General features: G+C 40.8%; 1 protein-coding gene across 1 annotated transcript in view; it reads right to left on the reverse strand.

Moving 5' to 3' along the window:
* CPLANE1 (ciliogenesis and planar polarity effector complex subunit 1) overlaps nt 1-21,686 on the reverse strand; it is a 67,238-nt gene that overhangs the window by 33,691 nt on the left and 11,861 nt on the right. The window contains exons 12-24 of the mRNA XM_075726135.1: nt 20,079-20,263; nt 18,453-18,533; nt 17,001-17,165; nt 16,083-16,256; nt 14,950-15,178; nt 14,581-14,714; nt 11,677-11,894; nt 4,342-4,506; nt 3,040-3,178; nt 2,533-2,642; nt 1,178-1,339; nt 908-1,016; nt 240-546 (exon numbers count right to left, since the gene is read on the reverse strand). Coding sequence (XP_075582250.1) covers nt 240-546; nt 908-1,016; nt 1,178-1,339; nt 2,533-2,642; nt 3,040-3,178; nt 4,342-4,506; nt 11,677-11,894; nt 14,581-14,714; nt 14,950-15,178; nt 16,083-16,256; nt 17,001-17,165; nt 18,453-18,533; nt 20,079-20,263 — 2,178 coding nt within the window. The remainder of the gene's footprint in view (nt 1-239; nt 547-907; nt 1,017-1,177; nt 1,340-2,532; nt 2,643-3,039; nt 3,179-4,341; nt 4,507-11,676; nt 11,895-14,580; nt 14,715-14,949; nt 15,179-16,082; nt 16,257-17,000; nt 17,166-18,452; nt 18,534-20,078; nt 20,264-21,686) is intronic.

Here is a 21,686-nt window from a genome sequence, read left to right on the forward strand (position 1 = left end):
ATATGAACTTGGTCATAGCTGATAATAATTCGCACTTCAAGAACATATTAGTCATATAGTAACTGATACAATGTTGGCAGTTCTAAGATTTGGTAAATTTGTAATTCTTCATTTGATAAATCACCCAAAGTGACAATTATCCTGTTTGGTGAAAAGATTACTTGAACGGTAAGAGACAACTTTTTTTTTTTCTTTTTTTTTTTTAAATAGAAAGCCTTCTGCTGCAATTTTTTCCATACCTTTGGAGTGAACGTGTTGGAGCACTCGTTCCTTCAGTAAGCAAAGCATCAGAAAGCGTATCTGCTGTGTCAGCATCACTGTATACCTGAGGATTCCCAAGATCAGTAAGTGTGCTTCTGCTTAAACTAGTGCCTAATGAGAATCTGTCGTAACAGTGTTCCTCATCATCTGCTGCTCCCTCTTCTGCCTGGTCCCAAATATTAACTTCTATGGGGCCTATGTTCCTTATTACACGTCTCAAGGCCTTCATTCTCACTCTTTCAGTAGCTTGTATAACAATTGACATCATTTCTTCACTTTCAGGATCTACCCAAAGAAAGAAAACCAAGTGATTTTAAATGCAAACTTCTCAGTTTTCACTTATTCTCTTGAACTGAGACACGAATGAACTCTGAATCATTGTAAATTGCAGCCATTTAGAAATACAGACAGAAACTGCGATAAAGTGAAGAAACACCATCAACTTAGAAGTCACTCCATTCTGTTACTGGTATAGGAATATCAGAAAGAAACTAAGAATTTGCCACAAAACTCTCTCAAAGTTGTCTAACTGAAAACTATAATAATCGTTTTACATGGGGTATGAAAGAAGGTATTGTCACATGTTAATTAATAAGTAGGGTAAAAAAAGTTCATTTAATATTTCCTGAAGAACAACACATGCTACCTTTAACAATACTGTGTCTGAGTCGCTGCTGAAGACCATGGTATTTATCTCTTAGTGGAACTCTTATATCTTCAGGATTAGGAAATGCTTTTACAAAAATCTCTGCCACCTGCAGAAAATAGAGTATCTTTTCAAATAGCTAACACACAAGTAAGGTATAGTTTCCAACAGAACCTACCCCACAGGAAAGTCTAACCAGTAGCATTTACAAGGAGAATAAACATTTGCGATAATCTCTATTGCTGCTGTTCTAGCTTTAATGTCTTTTACCTTTTTCAATGGTGGCAATTCTCCAAGCAGACTTAAAATTACATCTTGAACTAATTCTTCAACATTCATGAACCTGCAGAAAGGAAGCATTCGACAAGCCCACTCCAATGCATTCAGACAATGCTCAACTGTGGAGGCATCATATTCATTCTTCTTCAGATCCTAAAAAAAATCCACCTTGCTATAGAAACATTGGTATGAACAATATATTTCTGCTAAATTATTCATAGACTGCAAATTGTATTGATACTTCCCTAGCCAACAAAAAATAAAACCAGCTAACTTGACAGCAAGCAGAGAAGTATATGATGCTAGGAGACAGATCAAGGTTGTAATGGATGATAACTTATATCAAGAAAAAAAAAAAGAAAGAAAAAAGGGCTTTTCTTTACACCAGCTTAGGAAATAATTCCATTAACACTGCTGAAGAGTCTGTTTGCAGTCATTTAGAGTAAACATTAAGGAGTTGATTAAACTAGCCATAACTGATTAAATATACTGAATTACCAGATGAAGTAAATAATTTTACTGTGACTTAAAGTGATCATAAATTCTTTCTTGGGAGTGAGATATTTAAGCCAGGCAACAGGATTTTAAGATGGATCGGTTTATTTTTAAACAGTTAGTGGTTCCCATCTCATTTGTCATTGTTGAACAAAGCATAGAAATATCAGAATATTCTACTGTTTGAAACAGAACCATCCTGTTCATTTGAACCTTGATTCTTTTGGTGAAGAGAAATTTGGACTTGTTTTAAAAAGGGCACAACCTTTGGTAAGGACAGCGGAGTTGCTAGACTAGACAGGACAAAAATCAACATCTGTATTGTTACAGAATATATGACAAATATTATAATGCCAGTAGTTTCTTTCTGTTTTTTCCTTGACCTCTAACATCAATTGATGAGGGTATAAGTAGAGAAAACATGATTAAGTTTTAATACTTTTCATTACTTTTTTTGAAAACCAATGTATATTTAATGCACCAAACCCCACTTTTGGTGTGTTAAATACACATTGGTCAGGAAACACACAAAATAACTTAATCTAAATAAAATAAAGAGTAGTAAATACTTTATCTAAACAGCAAGTGTAGAAACTATTGATGAGATACTGCCAGAAGAGCAATTATCTGAGTTAAATACCAAAAGCCCAACAGAAATACTATTAGAAAGACGTAGTTCACATGGACAGCACTATTCTGTAGCACCAAATACTGCACATCATAGCTCTACGCTAATTTTGTCCTACTAAGCAAGTAAGAGTTCTCACAGAAATATACAGCAGATCTTTAGAATTCTTCTTACAGCTTTATGCAATTTAAATGTATCTTTCCTACATTAGTAATATAATCACCTTCTGATTGTTCATATTTTCCCTTGCAGTTTGGTACCGCCTACAGTTGTCAGATAATCTTTCACGAACGTGAAACATCCAACACAATGCACATAGCTCTCTGAACCAACCTACAACATAAACATGCAATATGGTGAGATTCTATCTAAATAAATGAAATAGTTTGAGATTTTTAACTAGAAGGAATAAGCATTATCTTAACAGTAGTTAAAGAAAACAAATCACTAGTTCTTAAGTTTTCAGTAGTGCTCTGCAGCTAGAGCTCTTTAGTCCCACTTAGTGTTCATGTTCTTTCACATCTGTCAGATCTGTAACACCGACAACAGTCCAGAGCAGCAACTTTCAGATTAAGAGTTTTGATAACCAACATAAAAGCTGGAAAGGGAATGTGTTTCTGCACATATTGCAGTATACTATTTCAAGCTAATAAGAATACTTTGCACCCGTGGATTCTCACTTGTGTTCTTTTTTCCAGCCCTAAATTATTCTATTCTATTACATACAGACCTAAAATTTTACAGGTAATATCATCAAACTGATGGTCTCCAGAAGATGTAGGTCTACAGAAAATAGTGCGGAAATTGGAGTAACGAAGCAAAGTCTCTGGGAACGGACTCAGTGAAGGAAGAGAACCTTTCATTCGAATCTATAGATAGTAAAAATAAATAAATAAATACATGATCAAGTATTTAAATATAATTTGCCAATTTATACATGTATCAACAAATTTTGTTTACATGTCAAAATGGAAATAAACATCAGTTAAGGTTTTGTATGTATCACTACAATCGTACGGTCTCTCAGTTATTAGCAGAATACTGCCAAGATAAGTAAAATTCCCTTAAGCTTGTTTTCCATTTTCTTCAAATCAGTATTCTGAAAATTCAATTAAAATAATACGTTTAGTATGAGCTATGGCATAAAAAATGCTTTTATTTGCATGGTACTCATGATACTCATGATTACCATGATATACAAGAGCAACAAAGCATAAGAAGAAATAAGATCACAATTAAGAAACCGGTTTAATCCAGCACCGTCCAGGCCGCTGTCAACCAAGGCAGACTAGTTTTCCCTCCTGTTTCAGTTGCTACTTCTGATCACCTCCCCATGCCAGCATTCAGCATTAAGTGTGACCATGCGATGAGCAAAAAGAAGGAAATATTTGTCAGTCAGACCAGTCGCAGATCTGGATCACCGCACAAATGCTGGTGCAGGGGGACTGACAGAAGGCAGACAGGCACACACACCCCCTTCTGTAGCAAGTCAACCTTCTGTAAGTGGCTCTGTAACACTGACCTAAGAAAAGCCTGAGGTTACATGAAAGCTTTTTATCAATATATTCTGAGCTTGGTTCTGTGCAAACAAAATACATGAGTAGAATGCGATCTTGTAAGCCCTGTGCTCTGTGCACTAAGATGACCACTTTACCTGAAGTGAGCATCACGTTCTCTGTTGCATATTCAACTGTAAGTGATGAGAACACATGTCCAGTTAGCAGCTATAACTCCCAATTAAAATCAGCTTGTTTCTTTCAAATGGAGGAGAAAGAACTGAGGTTGTACATTACCAAGTAGGTACAGAAAGACATGCAGAAGGAGACACTTCTATGAAGTAGATACCCTGTATCCTTAAGTTCTGGTTTTCCAGAAAAACTGAACACGGAATGTAAAACTAGAAGACAACATGTAAAACTACGACATCATCGAAGGCCGGATGAGACTGAATGCTTCTGCAATGCAACTGCAAGCTTCTCAGTAATATACGCTACTGATAACCAAGTTAAAAAAAAACAAGTTAAATGCTTACTTTTTGCATAACTTTTCTTGCCCACTTCAGTTGTGCAATATACCACTGTGCTGCAGGGCAGGAACAATGAGCAGCCCGGAAGAGCAAGATAATTCGCTGAAGGACTCCTGACACTTTCCGACGGCTTTCTCTCTCAATTTTTAAAAGAATGTCATTGCAGTCTTCCTGAAAAATGCAAATTCAAAGAGAAAAACATGCCTGAAAATTAGAAAGGACATACACAATAAGGAATCTGACCTAAACGTTGTTTCTGCTCCTCTACACAGAGGCACACATACTTTCTTATCACTATGGCGCTACTTAAGTAAATGAATGGATGTCGTGGTTTAGCCCCAGCCAGCAACTAAGCACCACGCAGCCGCTCGCTCACTCCCCCTACCCCGATGGGATGGGGGAGAGAATTGGAGGAGTAAGAGTGAGAAACACTCCTGGGCTGAGATAAGAACAGTTTAATAATTGAAATAAAGTAAAATAGTAATGCTAATAGTAACAGTATAATAATGATAATAATAATAATGATACACGAAGCAAGTGATGCACAATGCAATTGCTCACCACCCGCCGACCGATACCCAGACAGTTCCTGAGCAGCGATCGCTGCTCCCCGGCCAACCCCCCCCAGTTTATATACTGAGCATGACGTCATATGGTATGGAATAGCCCTTTGGTCAGTTTGGATCAACTATTCTGGCTGTGCCCCCTCCCAGTTTCTTGTGCGCCTGGCAGAGCATGGGAAGCTGAAAAAGTCCTTGACTAGCATAAGCAGTACTCAGCAACAACTAAAAACATCAGCCTGTTATCAACATTCTTCTCCTACTAAATCCAAAACACAGCACTATGCCTGCTGTTAGGAAGAAAATTAACTCTATCCCAGCCGAAACCAGGACAGTATCCACCCCTTATTCTATACCATCTACGTCATGCACAGGCCCTCCCCTTTCCAATGTGTTCCAATTAATCACCACCCCTTTCCCTATCTTGATATACACACAGATATCATTCCCTTCGTCTATGGCCCATCCCTCTAAAATGTCCATTGAGTTCATTTAGCCCATGACTTTGGGTTCCATCTGTCATCACAGTCTTTCAGAGCAGGACAGGTGGTGTGCAGTGTTGGACTGTTGCATGCTGAAGTCAGTTCTCATTCCAACATGGTTTCATCAAAGTTCATTTTCCTTAGGCTGGGCAATTCTTACTGTAATACCATTGATGCGGCATATAGCAATCATAATATATAGTATTATATACTTAATATTAACCTACTATATTATTATATTAACATGCAGTTAAGAGATAACATATAGTTAAGAGATAACATACAGTATTATAAAGCAATTAATATTATACAATTCAGTTCATTGGCTATTTTCACCCAAAATCAAATTCCCTTGAGGTACACATTGGGCTTCCCCATCCTTTCGCATCACCCACCAAGTGCACCCAGGTCCTTGAGCAAAAGCAATCCCACGAATGGGTTTGCCTTTGCCAGAGGGGGAAGTAACCCAGACTGTCTTCCCCAGCATATTTTTCATGTGCACTACAGGAACTTTATCTCCTTCTACAGTACGTAAAAGTTTTGATTGGGCAGGGCCAGCTCGATTGGCAGATCCCCTGGTGTTGACTAACCAGGTGGCTTTTGCTAAATGCGTATCCCAATGTTTAAACGTCCCACCACCCATTGCTCTCAGGGTAGTCTTTAACAATCCATTGTATCGCTCAATTTTCCTGGAGGCTGGTGCATGGTAAGGGATGTGATATACCCACTCAATGCCGCGCTCTTTGGCCCAGGTGTCTATGAGGTTGTTTCGGAAATGAGTCCCGTTGTCTGACTTAATTCTTTCTGGGGTGCCATGTCGCCACAGGACTTGCTTTTCAAGGCCCAGGATGGTGTTCCGGGCGGTGGCATGGGGCACGGGATATGTTTCCAGCCATCCAGTGGTTGCTTCCACCATGGTGAGCACATAGCGCTTGCCCTGGCGGGTCTGTGGGAGCGTGATGTAATCAATCTGCCAGGCCTCCCCATATTTATATTTTAGCCATCGTTCACTATACCCAAGGGGCTTGAACTGCTTGGCTTGCTTGATTGCAGCGCATGTTTCACACTCATGAATAACCTGTGCAATACTGTCCATAGTTAAGTCCACCCCTCGATCACGAGCCCATTTATACGTTGCATCCCTTCCTTGATGGCCTGAGGCATCATGGGCCCACCGAGCTATAAATAATTCACCCTTATGTTGCCAGTCCAAATCCACCTGAGCCACTTCAATCTTAGCAGCCTGATCTACTTGCTGGTTGTTTTGATGTTCTTCAGTGGCCCGACTCTTAGGTACATGAGCATCTACATGACGAACTTTTACAACCAGGTTCTCTACCCAGGCAGCAATATCTTGCCACAATGCGGCAGCCCAGATTGGTTTGCCTCTGCGCTGCCAGTTGCTCTGCTTCCATTGCTGCAGCCACCCCCACAGGGCATTTGCCACCATCCATGAGTCAGTATAGAGATAAAGGACTGGCCACTTTTCTCTTTCAGCAATATCTAAAGCCAGCTGGATGGCTTTCACCTCTGCAAACTGACTCAACTCCCCTTCTCCTTCAGCAGTTTCTGCGACTTGTCGTATAGGACTCCATACAGCAGCTTTCCACCTCCGATGCTTTCCCACGAGACGACAGGACCCATCAGTGAACAGGGCATATTGCTTTTCATTTTCTGGCAATTTATTATACAGTGGGGCCTCTTCAGCACGTGTCACCTCCTCCTCTGGTGATACTCTAAGGTTTTTTCCTTCTGGCCAGTCCATGATCACTTCCAAGATTCCTGGGCGACTGGGGTTTCCTATTCGAGCCCGTTGTGTGATCAATGCAACCCACTTACTCCATGTAGCATCAGTTGCATGATGTGTAGAGGGGACCCTCCCTTTGAACATCCAGCCCAACACCGGCAGTCGGGGTGCCAGCAGGAGCTGTGCTTCAGTACCAACCACTTCTGAAGCAGCTCGAACCCCTTCATATGCTGCCAGTATCTCTTTCTCAGTTGGAGTGTAGCGGGCTTCGGATCCTCTGTATCCCCGACTCCAAAACCCTAGGGGTCGACCTCGAGTCTCCCCTGGTGCTTTCTGCCAGAGGCTCCAGGTAGGGCCATTCTCCCCGGCTGCGGTGTAGAGCACATTTTTAATATCCTGCCCTGCCTGGACTGGCCCAAGGGCTACTGCATGAACTATCTCACGTTTAATTTGTTCAAAGGCTTGTTGTTGCTCAGGGCCCCATTTGAATTCGTTCTTCTTCCGGGTCACTTGATAGAGAGGGCTTACGATCTGGCTGTAATTTGGAATATGCATTCTCCAAAACCCCACAACGCCTAAGAAAGCTTGTGTTTCCTTTTTGCTAGTTGGTGGGGACATAGCTGTTATTTTGTTGATCACATCCATTGGGATCTGACGACGTCCATCTTGCCATTTTATTCCTAAAAACTGGATCTCCTGTGCAGGTCCCTTGACCTTACTCTGTTTTATGGCAAAACCAGCCTTCAGAAGGATTTGGACTATTTTCTTTCCCTTCTCAAAAACGTCTTCTGCTGTGTTGCCCCACACAATGATGTCATCAATGTACTGCAGATGTTCTGGAGCTTCACCCTGTTCCAGTGCTGTCTGGATCAGTCCATGGCAAATGGTGGGGCTGTGCTTCCACCCCTGGGGCAGTCGGTTCCAGGTGTACTGAACACCCCTCCAGGTAAAAGCAAACTGGGGTCTGCACTCTGCTGCCAAAGGGATGGAGAAAAATGCATTAGCAATATCAATTGTGGCATACCACTTAGCTGCCTTTGACTCCAGTTCATATTGAAGTTCTAGCATGTCTGGCACGGCAGCACTCAGCGGCGGTGTAACTTCGTTCAGGCCACGATAGTCCACTGTTAGTCTCCACTCCCCATTAGACTTTCGCACTGGCCATATGGGACTGTTAAAGGGTGAGCGAGTCTTGCTGATCACTCCCTGGCTCTCCAGTCGAGGAATCAGGTTATGGATGGGAATCAGGGAGTCTCGGTTGGTGCGATATTGCCGCCTGTGCACAGTTGTGGTAGCAATCGGCACCTGTTGTTCCTCAACCTTCAGCAACCCTACAATTGAAGGGTCCTCTGAGAGACCGGGCAAGGTGGACAACTGTTTAATTTCCTCTGTCTCCGAGGCAGCTATACCAAAAGCCCACCGGTACCCTTTTGGGTCCTTGAAATACCCTCTCCTGAGGTAGTCTATGCCAAGGATGCACGGAGCATCTGGGCCAGTCACAATGGGGTGCTTTTGCCACTCATTCCCAGTTAGGCTCACTTCAGCTTCCAGTACAGTTAGCTGTTGGGATCCCCTTGTCACTCCAGAAATACAGATGGGTTCTGCCCCTCTATAGTTTGATGGCATTAGCGTGCACTGTGCACCAGTGTCCACTAGAGCCTTATACTCCTGTGGGTCTGACGTTCCAGGCCATCGAATCCACACAGTCCAGTAAACCCAATTGTCCCTTTCCTCCACCTGGCTGGAGGCAGGGCCCCTCTAACACTGGTCACAGTATTCGTTGTTCACTTCCTGTAAATGTGAATCAAAAGTCCCCTGATCAAGGTCGGAAGTAAAATTAGCCCTCTTACTCTGTCTCGGGAACTGCTCACTGGAAACTGGAGCTGCAATTTTCCTGGGAGAACCGCCTTTTCTAATAGTTTTTCCTTGCAATTCACGCACCCGTGCCTCTAAGGTTGAGGTGGGTTTTCCATCCCACTTTCTCATGTCCTCTCCATAATCACGCAGGTAAAACCACAGGGTGCCCCGTGGTGTGTATCCTCTATATCCTCTCTCTTGAGCATAGGGACGTTGACTCCTAATGGCTGAGACACTGGTCCGTGCAGGTGGGGAGTAGGACAGATCCTCTCTGAGTTGTTGGAACTCTTGGCATATTTTTTCAGACAGTTTTTCCACAGCCGAGACACAGGCCCGTAGGGAGGAAGAGAGCTTTTCTTCGTAGTCCCGGAGTTGTCTAGCCACTTCATCCACCGTTGGTGCCTCGTCGTCTTTCCAGGCTAGTATTGCCAACGAGTTGGAATATGATGCTGGTGCGCTCCGTACCACCTTCCGCCACATGGATTGTGTGCACCTGACTTCATCTGGGTCTTTGGTTAACCGCTCATCATTCAGGTCACTGTAAATCACCTCCAGCACGCCTAATTCCCTCAGGTACTGGATACCTTTCTCTACGGTGGTCCATTTGCTTGGGCAGTATAAAACATCCTCCTTGAAGGGATACCTTTCCTTCACGCTTGACAGAAGTCGCCTCCAGAGGCTGAGCGGTTTTGCCCCTTTTCCAATTGCTTTGTCAATGCCCCCTTCCCTGGAAAGGGATCCCAGCTGCTTGGCTTCCCTACCCTCTAAATCCAGGCTACTGGCCCCGTTATCCCAGCATCGGAGCAGCCAGGTGATGATGTGCTCGCCTGGATGACGACCGAAATCTTTTCGCATATCTCGCAGCTCACTCAGGGATAGGGATCGGGTGATCACCATCTCATTTATGGGTTCTTCCTCCTCTGGTTCTCGTGATGGCCCTGGTTCATCTTCATCCCTTACTAAACGAACTGATTTCTTCGTGTATTTTTTCTTCTGTATAGGGGCAACTGATACCGGCGCAGGTTGGTTCTCTGGTTTAGCCACAGTGTCTGTCACTGGGGTTTGAGTAGCCGCAGTGCTCATGGCTGTGGCTGGAGTAGCCACAGTGCCTGGGGCAGGGGTTTGAGTAGCTGCAAGGCCTGTAGTGGGGGTTGGAGTAGCCGCAGGGCCTGTAGTGGGGGTTTGAATAGCCACAGTGCTTCTTGTTTTGTCATCAGATCCAGAGACCTTCTCTTTCTTTTGAGGGTACTGATTAGCGTTGACCACGGCTCGATAGGCATGGGCCAGTCCCCAGCATGTTGCAATGATTTGTGTCTCTCTGGAGCTACCAGGGTGACAACATACTTCTTCCAAATACTTTACTAATTCTTCAGGATTCTGCACTTGTTCAGGGGTGAAGTTCCAAAACACTGGAGGTCCCCACTGCCCTAGGTACTTGCGCATACGATCCCACACACCCTGCCACTCATAACTATCCAGCCTTGGGGTAGATCTCTGGATGGTATTTTTAAACTGCTTACTGACCTTTATCAAAATGGAAACAACATTCCCAAGAATTATCAATAGAAGTATCTTAACTGCCCAGGGGTGTTCAAGATACAGGAAAGTTGTTGTAATGAAGGAGGAAACATCATAGAAGAAAGCAGCAAAGGTGCCATTCTGTATTTCCTCCACAACAAGCCTCTCAGAGTAAGAAGTATAATTGCTAACTCTCTCTATGAGGTAGTACCCGAAGTACAGTAGTGACTTCTGTATGAAACCCAAATACCAAAGAATGCTCAAGGTCAGGGCTTTGATAAGGAGCCTCCCAAGCAAAAGATCATGAATCACTGCAGAGCATAGCACACTACACAAACTGACAGCAAGCTTTAACGCGTGCTGCAAAAAAAAGAACATGGTGCAGATCAGAAGAACTAATATCGTGACCGGCAACTGTTAACAGACTCCTTAATACACTCTGATTAACCTGTTGTTATCTCAAGCCCCACGCTGGGCGCCAAAAAGGACTGTCGTGGTTTAGCCCCAGCCAGCAACTAAGCACCACGCAGCCGCTCGCTCACTCCCCCTACCCCGATGGGATGGGGGAGAGAATTGGAGGAGTAAGAGTGAGAAACACTCCTGGGCTGAGATAAGAACAGTTTAATAATTGAAATAAAGTAAAATAGTAATGCTAATAGTAACAGTATAATAATGATAATAATAATAATGATACACGAAGCAAGTGATGCACAATGCAATTGCTCACCACCCGCCGACCGATACCCAGACAGTTCCTGAGCAGCGATCGCTGCTCCCCGGCCAACCCCCCCCAGTTTATATACTGAGCATGACGTCATATGGTATGGAATAGCCCTTTGGTCAGTTTGGATCAACTATTCTGGCTGTGCCCCCTCCCAGTTTCTTGTGCGCCTGGCAGAGCATGGGAAGCTGAAAAAGTCCTTGACTAGCATAAGCAGTACTCAGCAACAACTAAAAACATCAGCCTGTTATCAACATTCTTCTCCTACTAAATCCAAAACACAGCACTATGCCTGCTGTTAGGAAGAAAATTAACTCTATCCCAGCCGAAACCAGGACAATGGACATGGAAAAAACAGACAGAAAAGTTAACTGAAAGGAACCAGAATAAAGATCATGATTATTTCATAAATACATTCAAACTAAAGACCCAGAAACTTTTATCATGCATGCTTACTTCACTGAGATAAGCTGGCTGAGGACAGTATAATGGTGGTGCTGGAAGATAAAGCCCATCTGGAACTAAGCCATACAATTTTCTGCTAAGATCCTTGGCAGAATCCAGTAGAAGCTGAAATGTCTCTGAGAGAATATCAGCATCTGCCATAACAGCTGCTTTCAGTAGTTCCTGTATTGAACTATAAAGAACATTTGCATCTTCTTCTTCAATGGGATCTATAAAATATTCAGCATAGAAACCGATAAATTAATTAACCAATTAACACGTGGCGTTCATTCTGCAATTATGAGTCTACGTTCTCAGAATTTGCATTCGTCTATTACAATGTATACATTGCATCTACTTGCTTTAAGGTAAGTTCTCTCACATTTGAAAATAGTATTCAATTATTAATTTTAGTTTTTGCCACATTAAGGGGGAAGCTATTGCCTTTCTCGATAGAGAACTGAACTTTTCAGCCATGCATTTACTTGGCATAAAATTCTGGCAAATCATTCTCACCAAGCAGGCATAAACTAGGTATACTATTGACAATGACTAAAACAACTCTTTTACCAGTGATCATGATGATCAAGGAAAGAGAAATTTATTTGTTTGATCTCCTTTACATAGACTTTTTTCTTCATCTCCTAGAACTAGAAGGACCTTTAACATACATCATTAATTGGTTCCTGAAATTCACAAAATATTATACTGCTCTACTTCCATTTCTACTCTTCCTCCTTGTCTTGAAATATGTGCTGTCATATCTTTCCACTACCTATCATACTTACAGATTGTTATATACAACATATATATATATATGTGTGTGTCTGTTTGAAATAAAATCCTTGGAGATGAGTATAAAAGAAGAATCTACACAGCGTTTGGGAGATGGCTTAAATAAAGATTAATTAACATCCACCTGCTGACAGAACGTGGAATGTGGTTTCTGAACACACAAAAAGAAGATAAGGAATAGAGATTGTGCCTAAGCTTTCTGTAAAATGTAAACAAGGGCAGGTTGATCTAGCTAACTGGGGCAATTTCAGCAGTAAAGTATTAAGTTAGGTTATGTAATGAAAAGCTCATATACACAGATACAAAGGAGCACAGAGACAACAGAAGGTGGGGGAACCTGAATAATACCCAGACTCATCTACTCACAGCAGAAAAATCAACCCATTAAAGGCTCAGCTCCACAAGCCCAGAGATGCACAACAGCAAATAATGTACTCAGAGAAATGGACACCCTGTCCAGGCTCTTCCCAGAATAGCCATCAGCCCCAGTATCCAGGTATAAAACTATGAAGACGAGACAATGGGAGTGGCTCTCTTCAGTACCTTTTGTCTTAAAAGGGTTACTGTCAAGAAGGATAGGACATACTATAGGATGCAGGGGAAGAGGTTTTGGGACTGCATAAGGCTCATTATAGGATCTTTATGAAAGAAACCAAAGGTATGTCATGAAGTTGCGGCAGCCTCACCTCCATTGGGCCCTGTCAGCATGTGCCTGTTTTCCTGGGTGAGGGACTCCCTATTCTCTGTGTATGTGTATACGATTTTTAGTGCCAACAACTGCAGCGGGACCATGGGTCAGAAAGCCTGTGTGTCTGGGATGCCAGCAACTGCAGACAGGGGTTAAGTTAAATCAAGTGCCAGCGACTGGAGTAGGACCACAGGTCAGTGCCCACGCATCCACAGTGCCAGCAACTGGAGCAAGTGAGGCTACATAAGTGAATGCGTGAGTGCTAGCAAGTATCAAGTCAGACTAACAAACAAGTAAATGAAGTGCCCTGGGAGCTAGGGGTGTGTGCATCTTGCTCTTGCAAGAGTGAGACCACAAGAACTTGCAGCGACTGGAAGGACCAGTGCAAGACCTGGCCAACTGACAGAGAGACAACTGGGAGACCTGCTTGTGTGTCTGCATGTCTCTAAGGGCAAGACAAGGGGATATGGATACTAGAGGGACCAAGGAAGTCATGACCACCTGCCAGAAAGACAGTGTGCTCACAGGTGTGTGCATCTCTAAGGATGATGCAGCTGGAAAGACTGAGGATCCCAGACCAGCTAAATACTGAATGGACTGTATATTCAAGGCCAGCTACTGTGGGGGTGCACAGACAGCATGTGCGTGGGGGGAAGAGGGTATCTCCGAGTGCGTCTGTACCAGCAAATGGAGTGGGACTTGCGCTCTGGGGGCTCCTATATGCATATGCCAGCAACTTGGAAGACTCAGCTACTGCGTCTAAGCCCACTTACTGGAGGGATGCACATTGTACATATAGGTATGTATACACAGACCTTCATCCTGACAAGCAAGAGAGAGAAGCAGGATGGGGTTGTTGGTGGTGCTTGTGCAAGTGCTGAGCATGTCTTTTGATGCTGATCTGTGTGGCCAGCTATATATAGGTGTTGCATTTGTGTATGTGCCTACTGGGAACACACTCAGCCTTGCCAGGTGTTAGACCTGGGGGCATGGAGCTGTCAGACTCTGAGACACCAACTACCCTTTTCCCCTTTAACAGAAAGGAAAGGCAAAAATTAAACGCCATCATGTAACTAATTTTAAGTATGATGATACTTTCCATACTGTTAATACATCTGCATTTGCTTCAGGGCATTTTTTTTGTTGTTTTAATGAAGCTTCAGTTTTCCTCCAAACTGTAGTTAATATCAAATAGTCAAATAAGATTTTGGCTGATACGCATTGACAAAAACAAGATTGATAACATGGTCCATTTTCAGAATTATCAAAGCCAAAACCCAAGCCCCTATAAAATTAAAGTATTTGAATACATTATAACAGTAATGCACACGTTGGAGAAACAAGGTAATTGTTTCTTTTTAAGACAGCATATAACACAGAAGATGCAGTGAAATAACATGATAAAAACCACAATTATTTATAGTTGTGTATACCTGTAAAGTGCTTGTATTTAATACATCCTGATGTTTCAGAAGTAAATGGCTGTCCTAACAAAGATTGTAACTTTTCCTGAAAAGTCAGCATTGGTGATAAGCTTAATGGCAGGTGACGCTCTGTGTTTTTCAGTCTGAAAGTATAACAAAACTGTTCATTAATAACAAAGTAAAACCCACAGATAATCTAATGAAGGTCTGTCAAATAGATACCTATGACAAAATAACTAATCTTAACATGTTAGGTCCTACATGTATTAGGAGTCTGGGAACACCAATTTTTGAGGCAAAGGATATGCCTCATTACAATAAACTTCATGCAAATAACATTAACAAAATATAGTATACTAATTCCAAGCTCAAAATTACCTTGAGAATTCATCAGAGTTTTGACAATACAGCTGATAGGCCACACCAATTGAAACAGACAGTTTCCAGTCCCCAACTCTGTGTGTTAACCACACAGCCTCTGGAATGAGTCCACCAATAAAGAACAAATCAAGAGCATATTCAGCTGTCCACACAGATGAAAGGTTCTGGTCCCTAATGGCTCTGGTAACCAAAGAGCGTTGCAGTGGAATAATACGAGGACAGAAGTCTGTGACACAAAAAACACAGTTTAAAGTTTAAATAAATCTGCATGCTATCAGATGAATAATCTAGAATTCATATGTTCACATTGCTTTTGGATTCATTTCAGTGTACAATTTTACTTTACTTTTACTTTACTCTTTATAAGAGGCACACTACAGGGCTTATCTGCAGCAGGCAGATGCAGCTCATTTTATAATATAACAGCGAGGTCAGAGTAGGCAATTTTTTTGCTTAATAACATAGGATATGCAAGCATGTGCAAAACTTGTGGGTTTTGAGGAGGCTGAGGGGAAACCTTATCGCTCTCTACAACTACTTGAAAGGAGGTTGTAGTGAGGTGGCTGTTGGTCTCTTCTCCCAAGTAAGAAGTGATAGGACAAGAGGAAATGGCCTCAAGTTGTGCCAGGGGAGGTTTGGAATGGATATTAGGAAAAATTTCTTCTCCGAAACGGTTGTCAAGCATTGGAACAGGCTGCCCAGAGATGTGCTGGAGCCACCGTCCTTGGAGGTATTTAAAAGATGTGTGGAAGTGGCACTTAGGGACATTATTTAGTGATGGGCTTGGCAGTGTTAGGTTAATGGTTGGACATGATGATCTTAAAGGTCTTTTCCAACCTAAACGATTCTATGATTCTATGCTATGGATGACATTCTATTCAGTTGCACACATCAAACTATTAACTTTAAACACCAAAAATATTTTCAGTAATCAAGAGATGCAAAACATTAATTCCACACAGACACACCCCTCCACAAAAATATCTGGAAAAACTAAATTATTTTATCTTTACAGTGACTGGTGCTCAAAATATAAATCACCAAGCTAAAGCACAGACAGCATTGATATACGTGTAAAAAAAATTGTAAGAGTTAAGCACAGCAAATTAAACTGCTTTTCGAGAAAATACCTTGTTTGATGTGAAGTGGATGCAGGGTGTCAACATTGTGAGGGGGGAAGATATAGAGCAGCTGATTTGTGAAATAAGCGGCCATGAATCGTGCCATGGATCGAATCACAGCCATAGCGGTTTCAGTATGAACATCTGTTACCATCCATAGCTCATGCTGAAAATACTTGGTATCTAAAAAAACAGGTATCAAATTAAAACATTATGAGGAAATTTATTTTAAATTTGAATGCTAAAATTGTTTAATCACAGATTATAAAACATTTTTTTAAAACAAGCAAACTATGGTATTACTTAGTTTCTTGACAAGCTTTCAGGACTTACAGAGCTTAACCTTTTATGCTAATTACACATTATATTAATATTAAAAGACTTTTATACTAGGTTTTTAATGGCTGGAGATAGACCTCTAGTATCTACGTTTAGATCAGTGCTGAGTCAAAAAAACCTTTACATTTTGAAATTTAGATTTCTTACTCCCGTCTTAATAGAAAAAAAGTTACAAGCATCTGAAAAAAAAATCCCACTGTCAGTTTCTAGTGACCAATCTAACATCCACTATTTTACCATGTTGTATCATAAAAAACTGTTAAATCAATATAAAATGAAATCACATCATTTTCCCCTTATTTTTCTTATCCAAAGTCTTTCCTTGAGCAGATTTGAATATAAGAACATTTAACGGGCCATACTTTCACTATTAATTATACAATGAAAGTTGTCTAAACACTCCAACAAGTGCAACTGAAGGAACACCTGAGGATCAGAAGATCTTTAAAGTCACTGAAAACAGACTTCAGTCCAGTGTAAAGAGAAAAGCATGCTGTCAAGTGTGTGTGATGGCACAGAAATTAGATACCAAGTTATTCAAACAGTTACCAACATACCTTATCATACTTTCATACAACATAAACATACCAGAAAATTCTTCCATCTGACTCACTGAGAGCTGTGAGCGCCTTAGAATCTCTCCTACCAGATGATCACAGAGTCCCTGAGCCTCACACAAGTTATATTGATACAGGTGGCAAAATAATATTGCAAGATAATATCTGGTCTGAAGAAAACATGTTCTTTTTCCTCCTGCATTAAAAGAGAAAAAAAGGGCAGAAGTCCATTTGGAAAAGAAACAATAAACACAAAACCAGACACAGTAGGTTTGAAAGTACTAGTTCCTCCCTCTCCAGAAATGTATCTACGTAAATATATACTCTGAGAAGGAATGGAACTCAGGAGCAGCTATTTTAGGAGATACGATCCTCCTACAACCTCTAAGTTACTAATGAGTTAATGCTCACCCACAACAGTTTTACTTCTAGAGATCTGGCAGTTTTCAAAACAATAGAGTGTTGTCCTGATTTAAGCCAGCAGGCAGCTAAACACCACACAGCCATTCACTCACTTCCCCCACAGTGGGATGGGGAGAGAATTGGAAAAAAGGTAAAACTCATGGGTGGAGATAAAGACAATGTAATAGAACAGAAAGGGAAGGGAGAATAATAATAATGATAAAAGAATACAGAAAACAAGTGATGCACAATGCAATTGCTCACCACCCACTGACCAACACCCAGCCAGTTCTTGAGCAGCGTCTGCACCCCCCCAGGCAACCCTCCCATTTTTTTTGTTCAGTATGACATCATATGGTGTGGAATATCCTTTTGGCCAGTTTGGGTCAGCTGTCCTGGCTGTATCCCCTCCCAGCCTGTTGCGCACCTCCAGCCTCCTTGCTGGCAGGGCAGTATGAGAAGCTGAAAAGTCCTTGACGTAGTGTAAACACTGCTCAGCAACATCAGTGTGTTATCAGCATTATTCTCATACTAAATCCAAACCACAGCACTATATCAGCTACTAGGAAGAAAATTAACTCTATCCCAGCCAAAACCAAGACAAGCATGTAATTGTGAACACACAGGCAAAACCAAGAGACCTCAAGGGAGCCTTGCCTTCAAAGAAGGGATGCCTAAACCACAATGAAATTGCTTAGATACCCACCAAGCTTCCAATATCCTGAATTCTTTCCACATGAGGTATTCCTCATCATAATAACCAGCAAAAAAAAAAAGCTCATCTGTTTTTCATTGTCTCTTTCTTGCTCAGAAATATACCTAGAGATTTTCTGTACCCAGTACTTCATAATCAAAACACAATCAAACTCCGGTATTAAAATAGAAATGCATGAAATTTTCTCAGGGAGCAATCAGACTTAAGTTTTGACTGGTCTCTATTCAAATTCCAGCTTAATTTCAAATATGCACCCTTTATGTGTCTCGCCCCCTTTTCTGAAGGGCAAACAGAGTCACACATAACTACATTAAAGCTATTATACAACTTAACCCCTCCACCACCAGAAAAGATTTTATCCCTTACCTTTTGCCTTGATTTCACAAAGAGATCTTTTCCAAATGTCCACAGATTCCCTGTATGAGCCTAAAAGGAACTTCTCCTCACCTATAAAAGTCACACATACAACAAACTAAAAGCTCTGCATAGTTAGTTTTACATGTGCAAACACACAAGCACTTATTCAGTATTATAGATTAAAAACAGAGTAAAATATGTGAGTCAAATTTCTACTCTCAGAGCTAAATCGAAGTTTTGAGCATCAAAGAGAAGACGGCTTTGAATACCCCTTCCTACTTTTCTTTTTGCAATTGCTAAATCACTATTAAATGAAAAAAATCAGTTTAGGTTATAATTGCTCCTACAAGGTTTTCAGTAATTAGGTTATTTTTTTAGATTACACAAGGTTATAAATGTTAATCATAGTTGGAAACGTCACTATTCAAAACCCACAATAGTTACTAATGGGGAAAAGCATTTTCTCTTATCTGTTTTTGTATTTCCTATTATGTGGAAGATGTTTTATCATTGTAAAAAGCAGTCATAAAATTATTTAGCAGGTTGAACATATATATTCTTTTTCATTGTAAAAGCACTTTCAAACACCACGTCTGTGGACTGTTACACATTTCATCTCTCTAAATGTCACCTCTCCACCTCTATTCCCATTCCAATTTTTAAGCCATTGGTCAATTCTAAATCCTTTGACAGAAAGGCAACTGTAAAAGAGCACAGCTACTGGGTAAAGGAGAAGTAGGGGGAAAATAAAATAGCACTACCATAGAAGAAAAGACAAGGCCAGTTCAGGTATTGGCTGGCCCATCACTGTATATGTTACTCTAGCTCATCCATAAACTGTGCCATTATCTATTTGGCAAACTGAATGTAAATAAAGAACATAAGGGATGGGTGGAAAGGAAGGCTGGTAAGCTGCATGTATCGTTAGGATGACTAGAAGAGACATGAAGGAGCTAATGTATTGTACAGACTGATGTAGGAAGAGAAGCTGTAAGTATCATTTAAGGGAGAGATCAAGAATATGGTGAGGAAACAGAATCGTGGTGGGAGACATAAATGGGAAGCTGGTCTTATTAGTGTAGAAGGGGAAAGATAGAGCACAGGACAGTAATGTGTAGGAAATTAGACTACAACCATATACTATTTGCAAAATAAATATACTAGATTAAGTCTATTACATTAGGTTACACTGAATCAGATGCTTAGTTGAGGCTGAGTACATTCATGTACATGACATGCTCATGCCCACAGTGATCACATGGAGTGAACAGGATTTCTAAATAGAAATCCAGTAAGAGACACATTGTGATGCCCATCTACCTCAGAGGAAATAACAGTACAAATGAGACCAGAATTCAGATCCTGCATTCAGATCCTCTAGGACATGACTCAAAACAAACTGAAGTCAATATAATCTTTTTCTTTACCCCAACCAGCTCTAAAGATTATAATAAAATCTACAGGTGTACTGCAACTTCAAGTATTTAAGAGAGAGTTCTGATCAGAATTTTAAGAGAAGTCCCACTATTAACTTTTTTAGAATCTGGCGGTCAGTTACTGATTGTCATTAATCTTCCTAGTATTCAGTTAACCATGCAACTACCTAACATTTGCAGTTCTTTTCAAGGTACTAACCAGATACAGAATTAATCTTCAAATGTTGTTCCAAGGTCAATCCTGAAGACTGGAGGGTCGCTTGAACATGACTTAAAAGCAATGAGACAACAGACTCTTCTTCTGCATTCTTGTTCACCTTTCTATTCAGCTGCACCTGATACCAAACCACTTTCTTATACAATAATCGCCACAGTACAATCAACCTGTAGTTCAAGAAGTGTATTATTATGAAAATCATCAAAAGTTAACAAAGTTACTTACATTGATTTCTTGTTTTCTTATATTTTGCATTATGTATCTGAAAACTAAATTATATTTTATGTTAACAACTACTTTCTTGACTTCAATGAGAGGAAAAAAAATGAAACAATTTTTGTCTTGATTTTTTGACCCACAAACACTGATTCTTCTGAATTTGTGTGAACACAGCAATCTACTTCAAGCACCCAAATGCACCCAAAATGAATCCCTTGCTTTATAAACAATGAAATTGGGAAATTAAATAACCTAGATAAACCTCAAAACAGGTATAAGTGTCTTTATAAACAAGACTGATTAAAAATACAATGAAAGCATAACACAGAAAAGCAAAGACAGGGAAACAAAAGACTGCAGAGCATATTTTTAGGGCTGGCAAGTCCCTGCTGCCCAGCACAGTACTATTAGATGTACCAGCTCAGATATGTGATAAGCTTGCTGACACAAGCAAACATACACTGCCAGGGACTTGAAAAAGCTTGCACAGAACTGACACACATCTGCATCTTCTTTTCTAGCACTGCTGCTTCCATTATTAATACACACAGAGTCAGTCATGTGCACAGTGCTTGGTACCTGGAGTACAATTAATCATAAACGTGGATTATCTTCTCAGAGACAACTGAAATTTGCCTATCAAATTTGCAATGAACACAGTATTATATTTTACGTTTACTGAAGAAATACATTTTACTATAGCAAAATTAAATTTGTGAACTATAATGCTTCTTACATTCTAAATCTCTGGAAAGGAATGGCTTGATCGTATGATTAACACACTTGGATTCACATGAGTTCTGCAGTAGAGAAATACTCCAGTGATAATAATATACTTTCCCAATACTTCGATAGCACACTTTCGTTTAAGCTTCTTTCAACTTTATGTGTATATCTTCAAACAAGAAATAGTTCTGATAGTTTGATAAGTTTCCACACAGTGGGGTTTTTCTTATTGCTCCACGACACCATATCCGTAATCAAGTGCAAACTTTGCTGACTAAATTGACATTGTAGATACATTGCATATGAGCAGCCTTTGGCCTCCACAGAGTCTGGAACTTCTGCATGGGAAGGAGTGGAATGGGCAAGAGGCAGTAAAAGCTTCTTAAGCTACAACAGCTGGATTGATGCTGCACTACCAGACCTGGTGTGAACTGTTAAACCACCAAATATCTCTGAACTGATTGGCAGTAGTTAGTTAAGTCACCATAACGGAACTACATTCGACCCTAAGTCTGAGCCCTAATCTGCATGCTTTAATAGATTACCACGCTTTTCCGTAATTATGACACGGCAACGAAACAAAAGAATGTTGTAATTACTGTATAACTGAAAAATAAAATTGTTATTCTGACACACAGAAACATA

The sequence above is a fragment of the Pelecanus crispus genome, chromosome Z (genome assembly GCF_030463565.1).
Source record: "Pelecanus crispus isolate bPelCri1 chromosome Z, bPelCri1.pri, whole genome shotgun sequence".
NCBI classification, from domain to species: domain Eukaryota; kingdom Metazoa; phylum Chordata; class Aves; order Pelecaniformes; family Pelecanidae; genus Pelecanus; species Pelecanus crispus.